We start from the raw sequence: 23,082 nt of genomic DNA, 5'->3' as shown, positions 1-23,082 counted from the left end.
ATCTGCTACAAAATTCTGTCCATTTGGGCCACTTTTTAAAAAGGTATTGTTCGAGCATATCCTCCGATGTCGGACGAGGGGATAATTATCCCATTTTGTAGTGAACATATTATTGTTGGGTGCTTTACTGGATCTCTCTTCCGTGTTATCAAGGTATGGGAAGTGGCCGTATTGGGGTAAGGCTTCAGCTAAGTTTGAAATTGCTGGGGTCTTGACCAAGATTTTTGAATCCTCACTAGTCACTGGAGAGATCCCGGAGGACTGGCGAGTAGCTAATGCTGTTCCTCTGTTCAAGAAGGGAAATAGGAATAATTCAGGAAACTATAGACCAGTGAGTCTCACATTCGGTGGTTGGGAAGTTATTGGAGAGAATTCTTAAGGATAGGATTTGCACTGATTTGGAAAAGCATTGCTCTAATTAGGGACGGTCAGCATGGCTTTGTGTGGGGCAGGTCATATTTAACAAACTTAATTAAATTTTTTGAGGGGGTGACAAAGGTGATCTATGAGAGTAGAACAGTGGATGCTGTTTACATGGATTTTAGTAAGGTTTTCGACCCTCATGGTAGGCTCATCCAGAAGATTAAGATGCATGGGATCCATCGCTGCTTAAATTCAGAATTGGCTTGCCAATAGAAGGCAGAGGGTAGTGTTGGAAGGTTGTTTTTCTGCTTGGAGGTCCATGACTAGTGGTATTCTGTACTGGGATTCATACTGGGACCTCTGCTGTCTGTGATATAAAGAAATGACTTGGATGAAAATGTATGTTGTTGGGCTAGTAAGTTTGCAGACAGCACAAAGTTCAGTAGAGTTGTGGATAGTGTAAAAGGTTGTCAAAGGGTACAGCAGGATATAGATCAGTTGCAGATATGGGCAGAGAAATGGCAGATGGAGTTTAATTTGGACAAGCATGAGGTGCTGCACTTTGGGAGATCAAATATTAAGGAAAGGTAGACAGTTGTTGACAGGACCATGAACAGCATTGATGTACATGGAGATCTTGGGCTTTAAGTCCATAGCTACATGAAAGTGGCCATGTGAGTAGATAGATTGGTAAAGAAGGCGTATGGCATGCTTGCCTTTATTGGTCAGAGAATTGAATACAAGAGTCAGAATGTTATGTTGCAGATTTATAAGGCTTTGGTTAGGGCACACTTGTGTATTGAGTTCAATTCTGGTTGCCACATTACAGGAAGGATGTGGAGGCTTTGGAGAGGGTACAGAAGAGGTTTACCAGGATGTTGCCTGGATTAGAGGGAATGAGCTATAAAGAGAGGCTAGAAAACCTCGGGTTGTTTTCTCTGGAGGGCGGAGACTGATGGGAGACTTGATAAAAGTCTATAAAATTATGAGATGCATAGGTAGGGTTGACTGTCTGAATCTTTTTCCCAGAGTTGAAATATCTAATACTAGGGGGCATGCATCTAAGATGAGAGGGGGAAAGTTCAACGGAGATGTGAGGGGCACGATTTTTGCACAGAAAGTGGTAGGAGTCTGGAACACCCTGCTAGAGTGGTGGTGGAGGTAGATAGAATAGGGGCATTCAAAAGACATTTAGATAAACTCATGAACATACAAGGAATGGAGAGTTATGGACCAAGGGCACGCAGAAGGGATTAGCTTAATTTATCATCATTTTCGACAACACTGTGGGCTGAAGAATCCATTCCTGTGCTGTACTGTTCTATATTCTTTGCTGTATATTCCTGTTGCAGCCTCTCTAAGTCTTAGACAAAGGGAACTAGAGCACAGTGATCCCGTCCAACACTACCTGGAAATAGATCTTTAATCCTTTCCCCAGGCCTGACTGTAGATTTTCCCACACCTGGGTATTACGTCTATCCCTGGTCCCTCACCCAATATCTGCTGCATGTTCCATATACTCTTTAAAACACTTGGCAGTCTTTTTGATCGGAGTAGTGGAGAATGTAAGGGTGTCAACAGCTGTCAATAACTCTAGGCTGGCTTCCTCAGGTTTCCTCTATCACCTGCCACCCTTTTTCAGCTCATGCATTATTTGCCGTGGTTGCAGAACACCTGTTTGATGGGCCAATTTCAGGTTGGCTGCCTGTATCCTCAGCTACTCACTTGAATCCTGCTTTTCAAGTGAGGTATTTACCCTTTTAATTACAGATAAGGCTGAATTCTGTGGATACTGGGCTGGTAAGTTTGACTTAGGGGGATCTTGATGGTCACTTCTTATTGAAGCCTAAACAGAGACGTCAAATGTTGTCTCGACCCTCCTTAAAACAAGTTAGACAACTCTAGCCAGAATTCTATGAATGAATTTGCCAAGGTGTCCCTTGGTCAAATCATGACAAATACAAACTGGTACCAATCTAAACAGTCTCAACTTTATAAGGAAACAAGTTACAATAACTTTTAATACTAAACAATACTACCTCTAATCCCATTCAGCCCCTTAAGTTCATAATGATTCCTGAGTCTCTTGTAGATTTACACAGTTCTTTCTCACTCTTTCTTTGTCTGTGGGACTGTGAAGCTGCCTTCTCTCTTTCCTCAGAGATAGTAAGAACTGCCGATGCTGGAGTCAGAAATAACACAGTGTGGAGCTGGAGGAGCACAGCAGGCCAGGCAGCATCAGAGGAGTAGGAAAGTTGACATTTGGGGTCGGGATCCTTCTTCAAAAATGGGGGAGCGGGAAGGGAGCTCAGAAATAAATAGAGAGTTGAAATGGTTCGCAACTAGAAGGTGTTGTCGTTTGTTGCGAACAGAGTGCAGGTGCTCTACAAAGCGATCTCCAAGCATCCGCTTGGTTCACCGATGTAGAGGAGGCCACATTGGGAGCAGCAGATGCAATAGACTACATTAGTGGATGTGCAGGTGAACCTCTGTCTGATGTGAAAGGTTTGTTTGGTTCCATGGATGGAGGTGACGGGGGGAGGTGTTGGGGTAGGTGTAGCACTTCATGCCATTGCAGGGAAAGGTGCCGGGGATGGTGGGGTTAGTGGGGAGTGTGGAGCAGACGAGGGAGTCGTGGAGAGAGCGGTCCCTACGGAAGGCAGATAGGGGTGGGGAGGGAAATATATCCTTGGTTGTGGGGTCAGATTGCAGGTGGCGGAAGCGGAGGAGAATGATACGTTGAATCCAGAGGTTTGTGGGGTGTTAAGCGAGGACAAGAGGGATTCTGTCTTTGTTTTTGTTGCAGGGTGGGGGTGTGTGGGCATATGTGTGAGAAATGCAAGAGATGCAGTCGAGAGTATTTTCGACCACAGAAGTGGGGGAAGTTGCGGTCCTTGAAATAAGAAGACATCTGGGATGTTCGGTAGTCGAACGCCCCATCTGGGGAGCAGACGCGGCGGGGACGGAGGAATTGGGAGTAGGGGATCGCATTCTTGAAGGAAGGTGGGTGAGAGGAGGTGTAGTCTAGGTAGTTGTGGGAGTCGGTGGGCTTGAAATAGATGTCGGTTTCGAGGCGGTCACCAGAGATAGAGACAGAGAGGTCCAGGAAGGCGAGAGAAGTATCAGAAATGGTCCAGGTGAACTTGAGGTTGGGGTGAAAGGTGTTAGTAAAGTTAATGAACTGTTCAAGCTCCTCATGGGAGCATGAGGCAGCACCGATACAGTCATTGATGTACTGGAGGAAGAGGTGGGGGATAGTGCCAGTGTAGCTGCGGAAGATGGACTGGTCCATGTATCCTACAAAGAGGCAGGCATAGCTTGGGCCCCTGCAGGTTCCCATGGCCACCCCCTTAGTCTGTAGGAAGTGGGAGGAGTTGAAGGAGAAGTTGTTAAGGGTAAGGACGAGTTTGGTTAAGTGGATTACAAAGTTGGCGGAGGGGGACTGGTTGGGCCTGCGGGAGAGGAAGAAGCGGAATGCTTTTAGGCCATCCGCTTGGGGAATGCAAGTGTACAGGGATTGGATTTCCATCGTGAAGATTTTAGGGGCCAGGGAATTGGAAGCCTTGGAGGGAGTGGGTGGTGTCCCAGATGTAGGTGGGGAGTTCCTGGACTGGGGGGAGAAGAGAGATTCAAGGTAAGCGGATGCTTGGAGACCACTTTGTAGAGCACTTGCGCTCTTCGCGACAAAAGACAACACCTTCCAGTCGCGAACCATTTCAACTCTCCCTCCTACTCCCTGGCAGACATGTCCATCCTGGGCCTCCTCCAGTGTCACAACTACGCCACCCGGAAACTGGAGGAGCAGCACCTCATATTCTGCCTTGGGAGCCTACAACCCAATGGTCTCAATGTGGACTTTACCAGTTTCAAAATCTCCCCATCCCCTGCCTCATTCCATGACTAATCCTCCCTCTCATCCCTGCCTCCTTGCCCTGACACAAATTGTCCATCTTCTCTCCCACCTAGCCAACACTCCCACCTCACTGACCAATCCCTACCACTGCCTACCTATACATACCTATCACCATCCCACCTACCTTCCCCAGCCCCACCCCTCCTCTCTCTATTTATTTCTGAGCTCCCTTCCCCCTCCCCATTTCTGAAGAAAGGTCCCGACCCAAAACGTCAACTTTCCTGCTCCTCTGATGCTGCCTGGCCTGCTGTGTTCTTCCAGCTCCACAGTGTGTTATTTCTCTCTTCCCTTCTCATTATCTCTCTCCGGATGGTCAGCTGGTCTCCAACTTTTGCCATGTTTATCTTGTTGAAAGGCCTCCAGAAGGTGCAAGAAATTAACTTACAGGTGAACACTGTTTTTATACCTTTTGGGATGGTTTTCTGGAACTTTCTATGGTTCTGGCCAATCAGGGAAACTCACTTAATAATTTGAAACATTGTCAATCATTTGGATGGCTTGCTCCAGTTTATTCTTTAGCGTAGCAGGATCCAGTGACTTTCTGCCGGAGCACTCCTTTATTTGGTGGATAAGTTGTTGGGGATATGTCTGTTCAGGGTAACTGTTGCCTTTCATATTCTGCTAACCTCATTAGCATCTGGGTGCTGTGTTTGCACTGTGTCTGGTGTTTTAGTGACTGTTTAGTGACTTCAGTGTTTTACCTGGTCAATGTACCCCACATTTCTTGCTGTTTGGCCAAGTTGGCCATCTGTGTTTTAACAGCCAGGAGGCTGCTACAGAAGTCATTACCAAGGGGCATGGCTTTAAGGTAAGGAGCAGGAGGTTTAAGGAGTTTTGAGGGAAAAATATTTCACTCAGAGGCTTGTTGGTATTAGGAATTCACTGTCTGAAAGGATGAAAGAGGCAGGAATTCTCAGGACATTTATGAACTATTTAAATGAGCACTTGAAACATCATGCAGGCTATGATGAAAGTGCTGAAAAACGGGATTAGGATAGGCTGATGTTTGATGACTGGCAAGGACATGATGGGCCGAAACATCTGAATTTGTAAAGTCACTGACTTGGGGTTGGGGAGGTGGGGTAGTGGTCACTGTAAGTATACATACAAATGTATAATACTAATAATAGAAGAAATAGCTTGGCAGGAAATATTATGCATAGCTCTAAAAGGGTTATTACTGAGGAGTGGGATCAGCACCACCTGCTTTGGTGATGTCATATCAACTTGCGGGCAAATGGGTTCGAGGTCAGCTCATAAGTTTGAGCCAAACGTCGGGTCTTCCTCAAAGTCTCTGACTGTTGGTTGGATTGAATTTAGAACAGAACACAGGACATTCAGCACTCCACAAAAAACACACACTGCTGCAGAGCTTTTTGCCATGCGCTCATCAGGCTAATTCACCAGAATACCATATCAATGGAAAAATCAACATTTAATGGGTTTTCAATTTTTTCTAACACATCTGCCAAGTGGGACATTGTCTAGTGCTTTACTAAATTCCATGGCAATGACATCTGTTGCTCGACCCTCATTAATCCTTTTTTATGAACAAGAGATGCTACAATTATCATTTTCCAATCTAATGGGACATTTGTAGAATCTAGAGAATCTTGGAAAATTGCAATCAACTCATTTACTGTTCTAGCAGCCACTTCCTTTAAGATCCTATGATATGGCTTGTCTTGGGACATGTCTTGGGAATTGACAATCTGTTTTCCTTTTCTGGGTATCCCCTCCCATGGTTGTTGCAGCAATGTTAAGTTTGTCCCTCCTTTTCATCTTTTTATGGTCATTTATTAATAGAATATTATGTGAATCTTTTACAGGCAGAAGATGCAAAATATCTGTTCAATTTATTAGCCATTTCCTTTTAAACATGAATAATTTCCTGGATTCACTCTGCAGTTTGCCAATCCACTTTTGTTAGTTCTCTTTATAAACTCATAATTGCCTTTGTTTAATTTTGGAAGATAATTCTCAGACTCAGTCTTCTTTCCAACAAACTGAATGCAAAGTTCAATCATATTATGATCAGTATTTAAGTATGCCTAAACTATGAGGTAATTATTTTATCTTGTCTCATTGTACGTTATGAAATCTAGACTAACCCTGCTCTCTAGTTGGCTCCAATAATCTGCTGTATAAAATTGTCTTGGAAACACTGTAATAATTCATATTCCAGGCTATATTTTCCAGTCTGATTTGTCCAATCTATGCACATACCTTTCTCAGAAACCCACATTATTTACTTTTGTATATTCCATCCTACACAGTGATTGACATCAGAAGGTTTATACACAACTCCCACAATGGAGTTCGTACCTTTACTGTTTCTTATCCATACTGCTTCTACACTTGATCTTTAGAGCCAAGGTCATCTATTTTACGACTGTCATCCTCAACCACTTCCTAGCTTCTCCAGCTTCTGAAATGTCACGTGTTCTTGAATATTCATTCCCCTGCCCTTGCCATCTTGCAGTCTCGTCACTGTAACGGTTATCAGATCATACTTATTTACATTTGAGCTGTTAATTAATCTGATTTATTATGAATGCAATGTGTATTCAGATCCAGAGCCTTTTACTATGTGTTTAAAAAAAAACATTTTTGCAATCTTTGGTCTTATCTGCTACCATACTCTCAAGTTTGTGCACTCTGTCCTTCCTGCCAAACTGATTATACTGTCCTTATTGCCACCTTGCTCAGTTGCCGTCTTTTCCTTCTTTCATTTATCATATCTTTCCAGACTTCACTTCCTGTCTCACTATTAGGTTTAAAGCTCACCAGTCCCAGCATGGTGCAGACCATTACAACATTACAGCTCCCACTTTCCTAAGTACTGGTGCCAGTGCCCTGTGAATCAAAAGTTATTCTACTGCATAGACCACTGAGTTTCAGATATAGTTCTGTAATCATATTTATCCCCATTTATTGAATTGATTCTACAAGGCTGGATAGCTTCTTTAGATGCTGCTGCCCATCTCCAGGCCCTCCTGTCTTCCAGTCTACCTCCATACTAATTATGATTCCTAGATAAACCCTTTACTGCTTTTTAAATACATTGACTCAACTGCTGTTGTTCACTTGTTATTTGGCTGCAGAATCTTGACAATCAAACCCAAACCTTCTGGTAACTTTGCTGGTCTAAAGTATCATAGAATACAAGATAAAAATGAACTATCTACAATCAATGTAAAGTTGAACAGAATTCATGATAGACATGACAAACATACAAATTAGGAACAGAAGTAGGCCATTTGGTCTCTTGAATGTCCGTCACCATTTGATCATGACGCTTCTTCCCCCACCTACATCTGATACCCTTTGACTCTCTTGTTAGCCCAGAATATATCCACCCCACCTTGAAAATCATCATAACCTTGCTTCCACTCTTGCAGTAATGTTAATGGGAGGTGATGGTCTATTGGTATTACTGCTAGACTGTTAATCCAGAGCCCAGGTGAAGGTCTAGGGACTAGGGTTCAAACCCTGTTATGACAGATGGTGGAATTTGATTTCAACATAAATCTACAAGAGGGCAGAAGTGGAAAGTTTATGAGAAAAGTGAGAGAATAATTTTTTAAAAAGGGGTGGCATGGTGGGACAATGTTTAGCACTACTGCCTCACAGCATCAGGGATCCCGGTTCAATTCCAGCCTCCAGTGACTGTCTGTATGGAGTTTCCACGTTCTCTCCATGTCTGCGTGGGTTATCTCAGGGTGCGCCGGTTTCCTCCTGCAGATCAAAGATGTGCGGGTTAGGTGGATTGGCCATAGGAAATTGCCCATTGTTTGTCGGTTGCATGGATTAGCCGTAGGATACGGTAGGGGGTTGAGTCTGGGTGGGATATCTTTCGAGAGTCAGTGTGGCCTTTTTGCCCATACTGTAGGGATTCTATGATTCTCTGGATCTCTTTGTGAGCTACCCTCTGAAAAAAAAGTCTCCTCATGTATACCTCAAATAGTAGAGCCCTTATTTTGAAACTGTGTCTCCCTTGTGCTAGGAACATCCTTCCTTTTAAAAAATGTTTTTGTTTTCCTGTGCCATTCCTAACAGAAAGCCGACAAATGTTAAGGGACGTTGTGGACATCGCAGGAGTTATTGATAATCACAAGAAGGTATTGAGGGCAAAAGTCCAGTACATCACTGAATACACAAGTAAGCCTGGTGAAAAGATCCTGATAATGGAGAATTTCACCAACCTATGGATAACCGAAGGCGACTGCAACTCGATTCCCCAAAGACATGAGGTGATGGATATTGAAGCCATGTCCAGGCAGGAGAAGTCTGGTGCCCGTTCCATTGACTACACAGAAATATTCCTCTGTTCACAGCATGAATCCCGGCCACCGAGGATCACCTTAACTAAGGGATTGGCGGGAATTGGGAAAACCATCTGTGTGTATAAGTTTGTTTATGACTGGAGTAGTGGCTCAGCGGCCTTGGACTTTGACTTTCTGTTCATGTTTCCGTTCAGAGAACTCAATCTGCTGCCGGAAAGTAAACTCAGCGTCTGCCAGCTGGTCCAGAGGTATTACCCTCACATTGAGGACACAGCAACCCTGTTAAAGGATCCCAATATCAAATGTCTCTTCATCTTTGATGGCTTAGATGAAAGTCGTCTCTGCTTGGATTTTAATAAGAGCCCAGAATATGCTGACATCGAGCACGCGATGAAACCCCGTGTTCTCCTCGTCAATTTAATTAAAGGAAATGTGCTTTCCCATGCCTCTGTTTGGATAACGGCCCGTCCTGCAGCTGCCCGCCAAATCCCAGCTGCTTATATTGACCGACTGACAGAAATTCAAGGGTTTCGGGATGAAGAGAAAGTGGAATACTTTCGCAAAAAGTGCAAAGGAAAAGCAGACATGATTCTGTCCAATGTGATGAGGCAACCCAGCCTTTTCACCATGTGCTATGTCCCAGCTTTCTGTTGGATTCTGGCTACCATCCTGCAACATGCTATGAAATCTTACAGCGAGACAGAAATCCACCAGCACACCCCCAGAACCATCACTGAGGTCTACAGCAACTTCTTGATTGTGATGATAATGTACCACCAAGATAAGCAGAGCCACGGGATAACTGAGAGGGAGAAGATTAGTGACTTGCTGCAAGCCAAGCGCCCAGTCATTCTCAGCCTGGGGAGGTTGGCTTTCCACTGTTTGAAAGGCCAGAAGCTGGTCTTCTGTCAAAAGGACCTGGAGTCATTTAGGGTGGACCTGTCTTTGCTATGCGATGGCTTTTGCAAAGAGATCCTTCTGCAGGACGAGCCCATCTTTCAGCACAAGGCTTATGCCTTCATACACCTGACGCTGCAGGAGTATTTTGCTGCCCTATATGTTTTCCTTCAGCACCACATGGGCCAGCACCCAAACCCACTAGCAAAGGGGCTGATGACGAAGGTGCGAGGCCTGTTCTCCCGTCCCAGCTTTTCTGATGTTTGCAGAAGTGCATGCAAGAAAGCAGCATGGAGCCAAAGTGGGCACCTGGATATGTTCCTCCGCTTCCTCTGTGGTCTCTCAACTGAAAAGAACCTGCAACTTTTGCAGGGTCTGTCAAGCCAGGAGGCGAGCAGTGGTGAGGATGCCATACGGACTGCAGCCTACATCAAGAGAACTTTACACAGGGACATTGCTCCGGAACGATGCCTGAACCTGTTCTATTGCTTAAATGAGCTAAACGATGGCTGTATAGCTGACAAACTGAAGGAATCGCTAAGGGAGGGAGCTCTGGCCACTCGAGACCTGGAATCAGATGAATATTCGGCCATAGCATTTGTGCTTCAAACATCTAACTCTGACATGCAGGAGTTCAATATAGCAGATTACAACGTGTCTGATGAACTGCTCTGGAGGTTGCTGCCTGTTGCAAAACTATTCAGAACAGTGAAGTACGTAATTTCTCTCGCAATTTGAATTAAAGGACCTTATCATCCTTTTGTATGTACACACACAATTGTATGTACAATTAATATCACTTCTGTTAATATCAACTGTTTTATACCAGTTGCGTAATATCAACATCCATTTTCACACAATTATAAATGTAATTGAGAGATTTCCTTTGTTTCTGTTTCTGAAGTCATAAATTATTCTGAAGTCGCACTGGGAATTACAATTAGGTTAAGTTTTTTAATATCTTGTCATGTTGGAACATATCATGGAGTGAAACTCTTCTATGGTGGTAAAGTAGGCTATAGTCCATTGATTTCTGATTTTCCCTGGTACGGAAATAATGTGCTTGGGTCTAGGTATATTAACTTGCATGCTATGTGTTACTAATTTGCTTTTATGTGTATTTTTAGTTAACTCTGGAGTGTACTAGACCAGAGGTTTGCTGAAATTGCAAATGTACAAAAGATCCTCGCAGTGTTGTTCAGTTTTCAGACTTCCTACTGTATTGGAAAACTGTTATTGAAATGACTCCACAGAGACTGGTATCCTGTCACCAAGTCACTCTTTATTTACACATAGAGAATCCTTGACACTCATCCAGCTCTCAGATTGAACAGAACTTCTGACACACCTATTCTTATCAGTCAGCCGGGGCATCTTGATTGGACCAGGTTAACAGCCCCAATCAGAGAACTCATATTCTATGAGGCCCACCTGGCTGACTTCATTGTAATCAATATATCCTTCCCCCTGTGAATCCAGTTCTTTCTTTTGTAGCTCCTCCTCAAACATTCTATCACTGGGTCAGGTTCCTCCAACACTGCCACTGATATGGGTGGCACATAACATACAGTGGCTTCCCTCTTGCGGCTGGAGCATCTCAAAAGAAATTCATTCTCCGCTTCAGGTGGCAAAAGCATCATGGTGGCGATACCTGCCATGTCCATCTCAGATTCTATCTCAGGTATCTTCAACAATTGATGGAGAGGGAGAACCCACAGGTTCTGGAACAGATGGAATGACAGTTGAGGAGACTGGCACATTTTGCTCTTGCACTGTTTGCGAGTTTGCAGCTTTCATTTGATACATGTGCTTGTTCAGGACTGTCACACCTACCTGAATTTTATATGTCACTGTGCCTTTTAACCAACGCGGGGACCATTCCCATGCTTTGTCCACCAAACTGTGTCCCCTGAAGTGAACTGTCTCTCTTGCTTAGTAGAGCGTTATGTCCAGCACTGGCATTCCTGATGCCATTTCACCCTCCCCCAACGCACCAGGCATATCAGATTTAACCTGGTGCAGAGTCTTCTCCCCATTAGCAATTCTGCTGGAGCTATCCTTGTAGTTGCATGAGGGGTGGTCCTATAATCAAATAGGAACCAGGACATTTTGGTATCCAGTGACAATGTAGGTTGTTTCTTTGAGCTTGCCTTCAAAGTTTGGACTGCTCTTTCTGCTGGACCATTGGATGATAGATGGAATGGAACTGTATTTATATGACGAATACCATTCAACTTTAGGAAATACTCAAATTCCCTACTGGGAAGCAATGGCCACTTATCTGTGACTGGAAGAATGTCCAGAAAATTTAAAGCCATTACAGACTCTTCCCCTGGTGGTATCACTGCTGGTGTATCTGCCAGCCAGAGGCGGCTTAATGCATCCCGGACGGTGTTCCAACTTGCATTAGAGCCCACCGCTGAATTCAGCCTGAAGCTATGGGCAGCACTGACTTGTCTTCTTTAAATAGACCTAGTAGGTGTTTATGGTCTGTTATTGTTATAAAAAATTACATAAAAAGGTATTGATGGAACTTCCTGGCTCCACATATCATCGTTAAACCTTCCTTCTCTACCTGGGCACATTTATGCCCCGCATGAGCAAAAATCCTGGAAGCATACGCTACTCAGCGTTCCTCTCCATTGGGCCACCTATGCGTGTCAATTCCAGCTCTTGCTTAGGATCATAATGTACCAATCCCTTAGAGGATGATAGCTGTTTCTTCACTTTCCTGAAAATTATGTCTTGACTATGTGACCATTTCTGATGGTGACCCTTTTTTCAGAGTGGATGCAAAACTGCCAGGATGGGGGCCAGGTTATGTATGAACTTTCTGTGATAATTCACCAGGCCACTGAAAGACCTAAGCTCCAGTACTGATGGGGGAGCTGGGGCACCTTTGATCACCCTCACTTTATCTTCCAATGGGTGTAACCCGGTTTTGTTGATTCTGCAGCTGGAGTAGGTCACTTGGGGTGCCTGGAACACATATTTTTTCCCTCTTAAGGTGTACACCCATCTGGGAGAAATGCCCAAGGACTATATCCAAGTTTTTTAGGCGTTCCTTATTGGTCTTCCCAGTTAATAGCATGTCATCTAGATAAATGGCAACCAGGGACAGACCTTATAGAATGTTCTCCATCATCCGCTGAAAAATTGCACAGGCTCATGATACCCCAAATGACAGTCTCATACATTGGTAGTATACTTGTGGGAATCTCGATTTAACCACAATTGCAAGTGCACATAGCTCATGTCAAGATTTGTGAAGGACAGTCCCCTGCCAGCTTTGTATGTAAGTCCTCCTTGCAAGGCATTGGGTAGTTATCCAGCTGTGAAAAGTGGTTTACCATTTATTTAAAATCCCCTCAAAGGTGAACCTTTGGTCTTCACAATTGGGGTTCGACCAGTGTTACCCATTCCACAAACTGGACTGGTTGGATGATTCCTTCACTTTCCAGAATTCTGATTTCTGCCTTTACTTCTGCCCGTAAGGCAAATAGCAATGGGCAGGCCTTGCAGAATTGTGGAATTGCTTCCTGGTCAACGTACAAGATGGCCTTGGCTCCTTTGATATTCCCTAGACCTTCCTGAAAAACTCCTGGGTATTTAATTAGGACTTCATTCATGCAGCCATTTTCTAATCAAAAAATCTTAAGCCAATTTATGTGAATCTTTCTCAACTGATTTCGCCCAATTAAGCTTGGACCCAAGCCTTTTACTACAATCAGTAGTAACTGCATCAGTGTTTCTTATAGGAGACCAGAATGGAAGTTGTATCCTTAATCTGAACGTTTCCCAGTATAGGTTTGCGGTCTAACCAAGATCTTGAGCAAACCTAATGGTTGGAGTGCAGAGCGATTTTGTAAAAGTCTTGTTAAACACTGATACAGCGGCACTGGTATCGACCTCCATGAGAAACGGTGACCATTTAACCAGACCATTTTGATTGGTTCTGATTTGGATGTTGCTTAAGCAATTTAACTGTTCCAAACAAGATGCTGGTGGACTTTCCAAGGTGTGCATTCTCCTGGATACTGATTTATAAGTTCTCATATTCAGTTTAGGTCTTGAGACTCTTTTCTTTCTCGAGCCTGCATACCAGAAACAATTACAATGGCTTGCCAGCCTGGATCCTGAAGAAAATTTTAACCATTTGGGTGAGGGTTGGCTTTGTTTTGGAGTTTTGCTGTGAACTGACCTAGAGCCCCTCTGTTCAGGATATGTTCTGAGTGAGGCTATGCAATTGCCTTCATGCAACTGGTGTTCCCCAAGCTCAATCAGACTGGCAAGGGTGTCAATTTCTATTGGAATACCATGCAACTCATTTGCTCCACATGCCACATTTTCCAATGATAAAGCCAATTATAGTGCCAGTTTGAAGTCCAGTTAGGCCTCACCAATTAGGTGCTTTTACATGGTAACAACATTAATCCCACATACCAAATGGTCTCTCAGCATCTCATTAAGGGTTAAATCAAAGTCACATGCCTCTGCCAGTTGTCTTAACCTGGTCAAAAATCTTGATATGGTTTCAACTGGTTTTCAAATTGCCGAGTAAAACTGATAGTGCCTCAGAATTAGAGGAGGCTTGGGTGGGTCATAATATTTCTTAACTAAATCTGTCAATACTTAAAAGATGTCTCAGGGAAAGTTCCTAATAACCAAGAAAGCTATGGGTCCACAAGCTGTTGGGAGAATTACCTGTTGCTTTTCATCTACTCCAATGTCATTTGCACAGAAAAAAATAATGCATTCTTTCCACATACTGGGCCCAGTTTTCGATGGCAAGCTGGAATGAGTCAAGCTTCCCAAAAAAGCATGATGCCAGAAATGCTTACCACAACTCAAAGACGACTGTTGTGAGCAAATGTCTTCAGAAACGTGCATTTCTCTCATTGCCACTGAAATAACTCCACAGAGGCTGTTATCTCATAACCAAGTCACTCTTTATTTAAACATGTAAAGTCCTTGACACTGACCAAGCTCTCTAAGAGTGAACAGAACCTCTGACACTCCTGTTTATATTTGTCATGCAGGGCTCCCTGATTAGACCAGATTAACAGCCCCAATCTAGGAACTTGTATTCTATGAGGTTCACCTGGCTAAATTCATTTCAATCACTACAGGCACTGATGAGTTAAACAACGAAAAAGAAATTTATCCTTCTTGCATTTTTACCATTTCCTCATCCCTTACCGTTTTAACATTTATGGATATGGTCCCAGATATGGCTACAATTTCCTCCACTACTCCTTGCAAATGCAAACAGAATTATACAAGAATAATCCAAGTAAACACGATATTACAGATAAAACAAATGAAGGCCTTCAATTCAAGAAAAATCTAGAAATCATTTTGGAGAAACTCAACAGGTCTGGCAGAATCTGTAGATGGAAAGCAGAATTAACATTTTGAGTCCAGGGATCCTTCAATTGTTGGCTTCAAATTTAAAAAAAACTTCTCTTCAATTTTAAGGGAAGAACAATCCAGTTGAAATTGAAATCAGGATATTTATTAATGCAGTAAGATATTTGAAGCATAATGCTAAGCTATTAATTTTAATGCGTTAATTCAAAGGATATAACTTCAGTGGCTATTTTAATGCAATCATTATTTTATGACTGTGGGTTTTAACTTTGATAAATATACATTATATTTAATTTTCATTTTTTGCAACATCAGGTTAGTTCAAAAAGATGTAACAAAGCACCTGGTGAACTTTCTCGAAGCTCTTCTGATTTTATCCAAAAGTCAAGTTCAGGAACTTTGGTAAGAGGATGACAGTCTTTTAAGCTTGTGAAATGATATGGTGGTGGTGCCCCGGTTCTCCTTCCATAACTGTACACCACACTACATTTACTTTTGAATTAAAGTCAGTTCCCTACTTTAAGTGATTTTGGGTTAAGATCACTGTAATTTTATAAATTAAGGTCAATGGGGAGAGAATGTCCTCTGTTCGAATTTATATCACAATTCTGAAGGGCAGAGGAATGATGGCAGGATAATTGAGCATGTAGAGATTCAATCCCAGGATTAGAATAAAGTATTGAGGAAAATGCAAAATGAATTCACCCGACTGAATAATGATAAGAAACAACACTTGGCTAGGTTTAAAAAGATAAGGAACAGTTTGTCAAGTTATAAGGCTCATTCTTGATCATACATTGAAGCATTTTAAACTAGATAAACCTGAGCAGATTTCAGGTTAGTGTGTTAGTAAAGTTCCTGCCTGAGAATGAATAAGCTGTGCAAAAACGTGTCTGGAATTGAATGGGTACAATCCAATGACTAGAAGCGGGTGTAGTCTTCCAGCTCCCATTGAATATTTTGACATAAAATCAGATATTAACACCATTGTGGGTGCTGGGTACATTTCAGCACTGAATGCTTGATGAGTCTGATTGAACTTGTTCTAGGCATCTTCGCAATCTCAAATGACCAGGAATTCAATTTGGTATCAGTTCAAATGCACAGTGTTGCAGTGGGAATTAAATATGATTTTATAAACAGGTGTTACAACAGGAGTAAGATGATGCCTTACAAGTTAGTACTGTAAGGTACATCTTGGCAGGAATGGACCTTGAGAGCCTAAGGATCTATGTCAGCAGAAATTACTGGAGAGGCACCTTGTACACAATAAGGCCCGAATCAGCCTTGAGAGCAGTCCACAGAGTATAAACAGATTCCTGTAGACATGATAAGAGGAAGACCCAGGATAGAAACTTTGTGTTTATTATTCAAGAATTAAATGTAAATAATGCATTTGTGATAATGAGAGCATAAAGGTTGAATCAGAGATAGTAGGCACTGCAGATGCTGGAGAATCCAAGACAACAAGGTGCAGAGCTGGATGAACACAGCAGGCCAAGCAGTATCATAGGAGCAGAAAGGCTGACGTTTCGGGCCTAGACCCTTCATCAGAAAAAATTTTTCTGATGAAGGGTCTAGACCTGAAATGTCAGCCTTTCTGCTCCTATGATGCTGCTTGGCCTGCTGTGCTCATCCAGCTCTGCACCTTGTTGTCTCAAAGCATAAAGGTTGATGGTTTTTTGTATATATGGGACAGAGACTGGATAGAGTGGGACAGAGCTGGGCAGATTTGGACACAATGTTAGACAGAATTCTGTTTTACCTAGTTTAAGACGGACCTACTCTCTGAGGTTGTTTGAATAAATGCAAAGTTACCTGCTGTAGTCTGTGTAGGTGCATAATTACATCAATGTTCATGCCTTTACATTACATTGGCTTTCAACTGGTAACCGTTAATTGGAGTCCCAGGTAGACAGGATAGTGAAGAAGGTGTTTGGTATGCTTGCCTTTATTGGTCAGTGCATAGAGTATACGAGTTGGGAGATCATGTTGTAGCTGTACATGACATTGGTTAGGCCACTTTTGGAATACTGCTTGCAATTCTGGTCTCTCTGCTGTAGGAAGGATGTTGTGAAACTTGAAAAGGTTCAGAAAAGATTTACAAGGATGTTGCCAGGGTTGGAGGGTTTGAGCTATAGGGAGAGGCTGAATAGGCTGGGGCTGTTTTCCTTCTCTGGGGTATCGGAAGCTGAGGAATGACATTATAGAAGTTTATAAAATCATCAGGGGCATGGATACGGTGAATAGACAAGGTCTTTTCCCTGGGTGGGGGAGTCCAAAACTAGAGGGCATAGGTTTAAGGTGAGAGGGGAAAGATTTAAAAGGGACCTAAGGAGCAACTTTTTCATGCAGAGGGTGGTGCATGTATGGAGTGAGCTGCCAGAGGAAGTGATGGAGGCTGGTACAATTACAACATTTAAAAGGCATTTGGATGGGTATATGAATAGGAAGGGTTTAGAGGAGTATGGGCCAAATGGGACTAGATTTATTTAGGATATCTAGTCGGCATAAATGAGTTGGACCAAAGGGGCCTGGTTTCATGCTATACAGCTCAATGACTCTATGACTTTAATTGATAAGTGGGAAATCAAGCTCTCTTTGGTCAGGCAATGGTTACCATGAATTTCATATCAGTTACGTAGTGATTCCAATAATAACCGCATGGTGGCTCAGTGGTAAGCACTGCTGCCTCACAGTGCCAGGAACCCGAATTCGATTCCAACTTCTAGTGACTGACTGTATGGAGTTTGCACATTCTCCCCTTCTCTGCATGGGTTTCCTCTGGGTGCACTGGTTTCCTCCCACAATCCAAAGATGTGCAGGCTAGGTGAATTGGCCATGTGAAATTGCCCATAGAGTTCAGGGATGTGTAGATTAGTTGGGTCATAGGGGGAATGGATCGAGGTGGGATGCTCTGAGGGTCGGTGCAGACTTGTTGGGCCGCAGGGGGAGTCTATGACCCTTCATCAGAAAGCTTTGTATATATAAGAGCCCATCAAATAATAGTTTTCAAACACTTGGTAACTGGACTTGTTGGAACATAATCAGGAGAGAGGAATCTTCAGTATATGACGTCTGGTCATAGGGGATCATACAATACACAAGGCTTGGATATAGAAGCCATAGATATGGAGCTCTGGTTATAAGGAACATTAATATGAAAAATGCTGGATTAAAGAGGCACATTTTGAGAAACCTTTGTTTATGTGCTCAGCCATCAATTTGCAGCAACCATTAGCTTCTTTGTAAAGTACTTGACATTGGTTTTGGTGGCAGGGATAGCATTGTGGAGGCTTGTTTAGTGCAGGTCACATTCATTTGTTAGAAATTTGTTTTGCATTCAGTTTGATCTACTATATGGCCTGTTTACTTGCTTGCTTGCTTATGTCCTCCTGAAATCAATGTTACTATATTGCCTAAGGATTTGAGTTTTCTTATTTTGCTCATTCAAAGTTGTGACCAAAGCTGGAAAAGATAGCATTTATTTTCTCACCCCGACTTGTCCCTGTTGAGCAGGGGGCTGAGCTGCCAACTTGAACAACTGCAGTTTGCGTGGTGAATCATAGAATCTCTACAGCGTGGAAGCAGGCCATTTGGTCCATCAAGAACACACCACCCCTTCAAAGTGCATCCCACATCCCGACCTTATAACCCTGCATTTCCCATGGCTAATCCACCAAGCCTGCACGTCTATGGACTTTGAGAGAAAAACATTTGGAGGAAGCCCACACAGACACAGGCAGTCACCCAAGGCTGGAATTGAACCCAGACCCCTGGTGCTGTGAGGCAGCAGTGCTAATCACTGAGCCTCTGCGCTGTCCTGAAGACTGCAGCAGTTTTGTTGCAGCTGAATGGTTTGTTGAATCTCTTTAGAAGGCAGTAAAAATTCAGCCGCTTCACTGACATGGATCTGGAGTCTTACATAGGCCAGGGAGAAATGGACATTATGAAATAAATACGTTTTAACGACAAACCTTTCATGGGCAGCCTTTCTGATAATAGATTTTTTACACTGACTATCTCATTACTGAATGTAAATTGCCCAGCTATATTGAACTTAATTTCATGGACTCAAAAATCCAAAGAGAATGGTGACATAGTAGTCATGTCACTGGGCTAGTCATCGCAATGTCCAGGGGTACATGGATTCAACTCCCACTCTGGCAGATAGAGAAATTTGAATTCAGTAAATATCTGGAATTAAAGTTTGCCTAATGATGACCATTTAACCATAGTTGTAAAAACCCCACTGGTTCACTAATGCTCTTCTGGGGAAGGAAATTTGCTATCCTTACTTGGTCCAGTCTACATGCGACTCCAGATTCTGAAATGGCCTACCATACCATTCACAAACTCATTTCTGAAGAAAGGTTACTGGAACCGAAATGTTAACTCTGCTTTCTCTCCACAGATTGTACCAGAGCTGCTGAGTTTCCAGGCAATTTTGTTTCTGATTTCCAACATCTGCAGTTCTTTAAATTTTTTTTTACCATGCCATTCAGTTCCATGGCAATTCAGGATGGGTGATAAATGCTGCCAGTGATGCCCACAACCTATGAACAAATAATATAAAATTCTCTAATTGTCCCTTAGCTAATTTCTTATTCATGCTGATCTCCATACCTTGAAACTCAAAGCTTTACTGTTTAAAAGTATTTTGTGTGACACTTGATCAAACACCTTTGTGTTGGATTTAATTCGAAATGAAGGATCTACCTGAGAATTAGTTTTGATCAGAATGGTTTTAAATTTTTCAGCCTGGAAAATACTGAAGTCAGTGATGTGGCAATGAAACAACTGTGCGTAGCCATGAAGAATTCTTATTGCAGATTGCAGTCATTAAGGTCAGTGAAAACAGAAAATAAATGAATTCATGTGCATCAGCCAGCATCTGTGGGGAGAAAAGATAGCTTAAGAGTTTGGGCCAGAGTCATGATGCAATACAAGAAAAGGAAAGAGAAGCAATTATCTTATTGCAGACTGAAAACAATCATTTGGATCATTGTATCTCTCCTAACAGAAAGGATGTTAAACCATAATACTTTAGCAGCAAAAATAGGGTATGCAGCCTGTCAAGTCTGCTTTGAATTACATGAGATCATGACTATCTCATAGTCCTCAACTCTACTTTCCTGACTTATCCTCATAACCCTCTCATGCCATTGTATTAAATTCCCTGCAAGTCTTAATTCTCTTACTGATTAAAAATTTAGCTATCTGAGCCTTGAATATACTTGACGACTTGACCTCTACAGCCGTTTGTGGTACAGAATTCCACAGATTCACTATCTTTAGAGAAAAAGTCCTCCCATCTGTCTTAAATAGGTGACCCCCTTGTTCTAAGATTATCCCCTCTGGTCCTAGACTCCGCCACAAGGGGAAACAACCTCTCCTCATCTAGCCTATCAACTCCCCTAAGAATCTTGTATGTTTCAATAAGGTTGCCTTTCATTCTTCTAAACACCAATGAGTACATGCCCAGTCTACTCAACTTCTACTCATAGGACAGTCCCTCACACCTGGGATCGGAGCAACTGAGCCAGATTGGAACTCACTCTGCCAGGGCCAGCACTACCTTGGTAGAATTAGCCATCAGCTGCAGTCATCTTATGAGTGCAGTTTCCAGAATACAGACGAGCGTAGACCCAGGAAAGGAAGGTGAAATACCAGAACATGAACAGTCAATGGGGTAGTCTGTGAATGAGCTGCTCAAAGCAGTTTCAAGGCCGGTTAGTCAAAACTGAAGTTTCAGTGAGATTGGTGATCCACACTGCCACGAGCAAATGAGGAGGAAGTGGATATGTTGCTGAGCAATCCATGCAATCTGTCTCAATTACAATTGTTCTTTGATATATTCTATAGTGTGTTAGACCATTGTTTATCTGTTGCTCCTTTTTGCCTCATGTTAAGTTCGAGGTGTTAGAATATAATTTATGTCTATTACTGCGTAGTCTAAATCTTTTAGTGCCAATAACTTTTACATGTTTGTTTGAGTAAGCTTTATTCTTAATAAGCTGGTTATTCTTTATTGACTAAAGAAATCTGGATGAATTGATTGTAATTCTAAACCTGATAGTCTGACATGTATATAATCACCATACCATCAAACTGATTTATGGTCAATACAAAAACAAATTGCTGGAGAAATTCAGCAGGTCTGACAGTATCTGCGGAGATAAAGCAGAGTTATTGAGTAAGTGCTATTTGATAGTACAGTTGACAGCACCTTCTATACCATTGCCAATTATTGACAGTTTCACCTTGATGGGATGAAATTAGCTGGGGCAGGGATAGGGGTGAGGGGTGGGGGAGGGTTGGTGGTTGTCCAGCTATTTGTGGACGAAACGTACCTGAGCATTTTTTGTTTTGCAGTGTCACTGTGCAGCAGCTGTACTGGAACAGCTTAACAGCTTGGCTAGGAGCATGGCTAGTTGTGGAGTACATTTCTTCAGTACTATTGCGAAAATGTTGTCAAAGCCTATAGCCTTTGCAGTATCAAGTGTGTTCAACTGTTTGTTGATATCACATGGGGTGAACTAAATTGGCTGAAGACTGACATGTGTGATATGGGATCCTCAGCAGGAGGCTGGGATGGATCATCCACTTGATGCTTCTGGCTGAAGATACAGCCTTGCCTTTTGTACTGATGTACTGGATTCTCCCATCATTGAGGCTGAGGATATTTGTGGCACCTTCTCCTCTGGTTAGTTGTTTGATTGGCCACCACTATTTTCAGCTGAATGTGTCAAAATAACAGAGCTTTAAACTAATCTGTTGGTTGTAGGATCACTCTATTACTCAAATACTCACTGCTTCCACTGTTGACCCACAAGCAGTCCCATGTTGTAGCTTTATCAAGTTGATACCTCATTTTTAGGTATGCCTAGTGGTGCTCCTGACTTGCCCTCCTGCACTCTTTATTGATCCTCTTGCTTGATGTTAATGCTAGAGTGAGAGATGTGCTGGGCCATGAGAATACTGATTGTGGTTGAAAACAATCTTACCGCTGTTGGTGTGCCTCATTTATGCACAGTTTGTGCTTCTAGATGTTTCGTGAATCAAATTCATTTTGCACAGTGGGAGTTAACATGGAAGTTGGTGTAGATAAATACAAAAGACCTAGGCACCTAAAGGAAAAACTTTGCAAGGCTATAAGGAAAGGACAGGAGAGAGAGTTTTAGTGTTCTTGCAAAGAGATGGCATGGGCTTAATAGACCGTATGGCCGCCTTCTGTGCTGTGGCCATTTGGTAATTCCATGATTCTAGGTAAATTATATCCACAAGTTCCACCTCATTTATCATGCAATATATAACCTCATAATCCATGAAAATGTACACAGTTCTGCCAGTTATAACAGAGCAAGATCAACATTTCTGAAGAAGGGTCTAGGTCCGAAACGTCAGCCTTCCTGCTCCTCCGATGCTGCTTGGCCTGCTGTGTTCATCCAGCTCTACACCTTGTTATCTCAGATTCTCCAGCATCTGCAGTTCCTACTATCTCTGAAGCAAGATCAACACTGTCAGGGTCAGCAGTTGGGTAAAGCAAGGCTTTTACTTGGCATTAACCTCTTTGGCCGAAGTTGTTTTCACACACTATGGATATTCAAATGGGGGCACTTAAATGTACATCAGAGCTGAGGGCAAATTGTTCATCTCAGAAAGACGCACTCTAAGACTTAAATGTCTAAACTCCTACTCTATAAGTTGCTATTTGCTGTTAACACTGGTGGCATGGTGTACTGAAGTTCACTTGCAGCAACTTATAGATCAGGACCTTGAGGCCTGCAGGGAGTTCAAACTAACAATCAGCATCATGAACACTAAAGCTATAGGTCAGGATGCAGAAACTGAACGTTCTATCAATATTGACAGGTTCACAACGAGCTGATGGTGGCTTAGTGGCAATGTTCACTGATGTATTAATCAGACAACTCAGGCTAATACTCTGGAGCATGGATTCAGATCCTATCAGACCAACTGGTGGAATTTAATTTCACTGAATAAAATCTGGAATTGAAAGCTAGTCTTGGTAATAGCAACCATGAAATTATCATTGATTATTGTTACAAGCCCACCTGTTCACCCGTGTACTTTAGGGACAAAATCTACCATTCTTACCTGCCCTGGCCTCCATGTGAGATAGTAGGAACTGCAGATGCTGGAGAATCCGAGACAACAAGGTGCAGGGCTGGATGAACACAGCAGGCCAAGCAGCATCATAGGAGCAGAGAGGCTGACGTTTCGGGCCTA

The 23,082-nt window shown here is 42.7% G+C and overlaps 1 protein-coding gene across 2 annotated transcripts in view; it reads left to right on the top strand.

Moving 5' to 3' along the window:
• The window catches only part of LOC109919070 (NACHT, LRR and PYD domains-containing protein 3-like), a 148,919-nt gene that overhangs the window by 45,650 nt on the left and 80,187 nt on the right, over positions 1 to 23,082 (top strand). For both annotated transcript variants that reach the window (XM_048617307.1, XM_048617308.1), the window contains 3 exons: positions 8,336 to 10,172; positions 15,145 to 15,231; positions 19,590 to 19,676. In XM_048617307.1, the coding sequence (XP_048473264.1) occupies positions 8,336 to 10,172; positions 15,145 to 15,231; positions 19,590 to 19,676 (2,011 nt within the window). The remainder of the gene's footprint in view (positions 1 to 8,335; positions 10,173 to 15,144; positions 15,232 to 19,589; positions 19,677 to 23,082) is intronic.

This window comes from Rhincodon typus, chromosome 37, assembly GCF_021869965.1.
Source record: "Rhincodon typus isolate 14 chromosome 37, sRhiTyp1.1, whole genome shotgun sequence".
Lineage (NCBI taxonomy): Eukaryota > Metazoa > Chordata > Chondrichthyes > Orectolobiformes > Rhincodontidae > Rhincodon > Rhincodon typus.
Note: the sequence above shows the minus strand (reverse complement) of the source record. Positions and strands in the feature narration are given on the sequence as shown.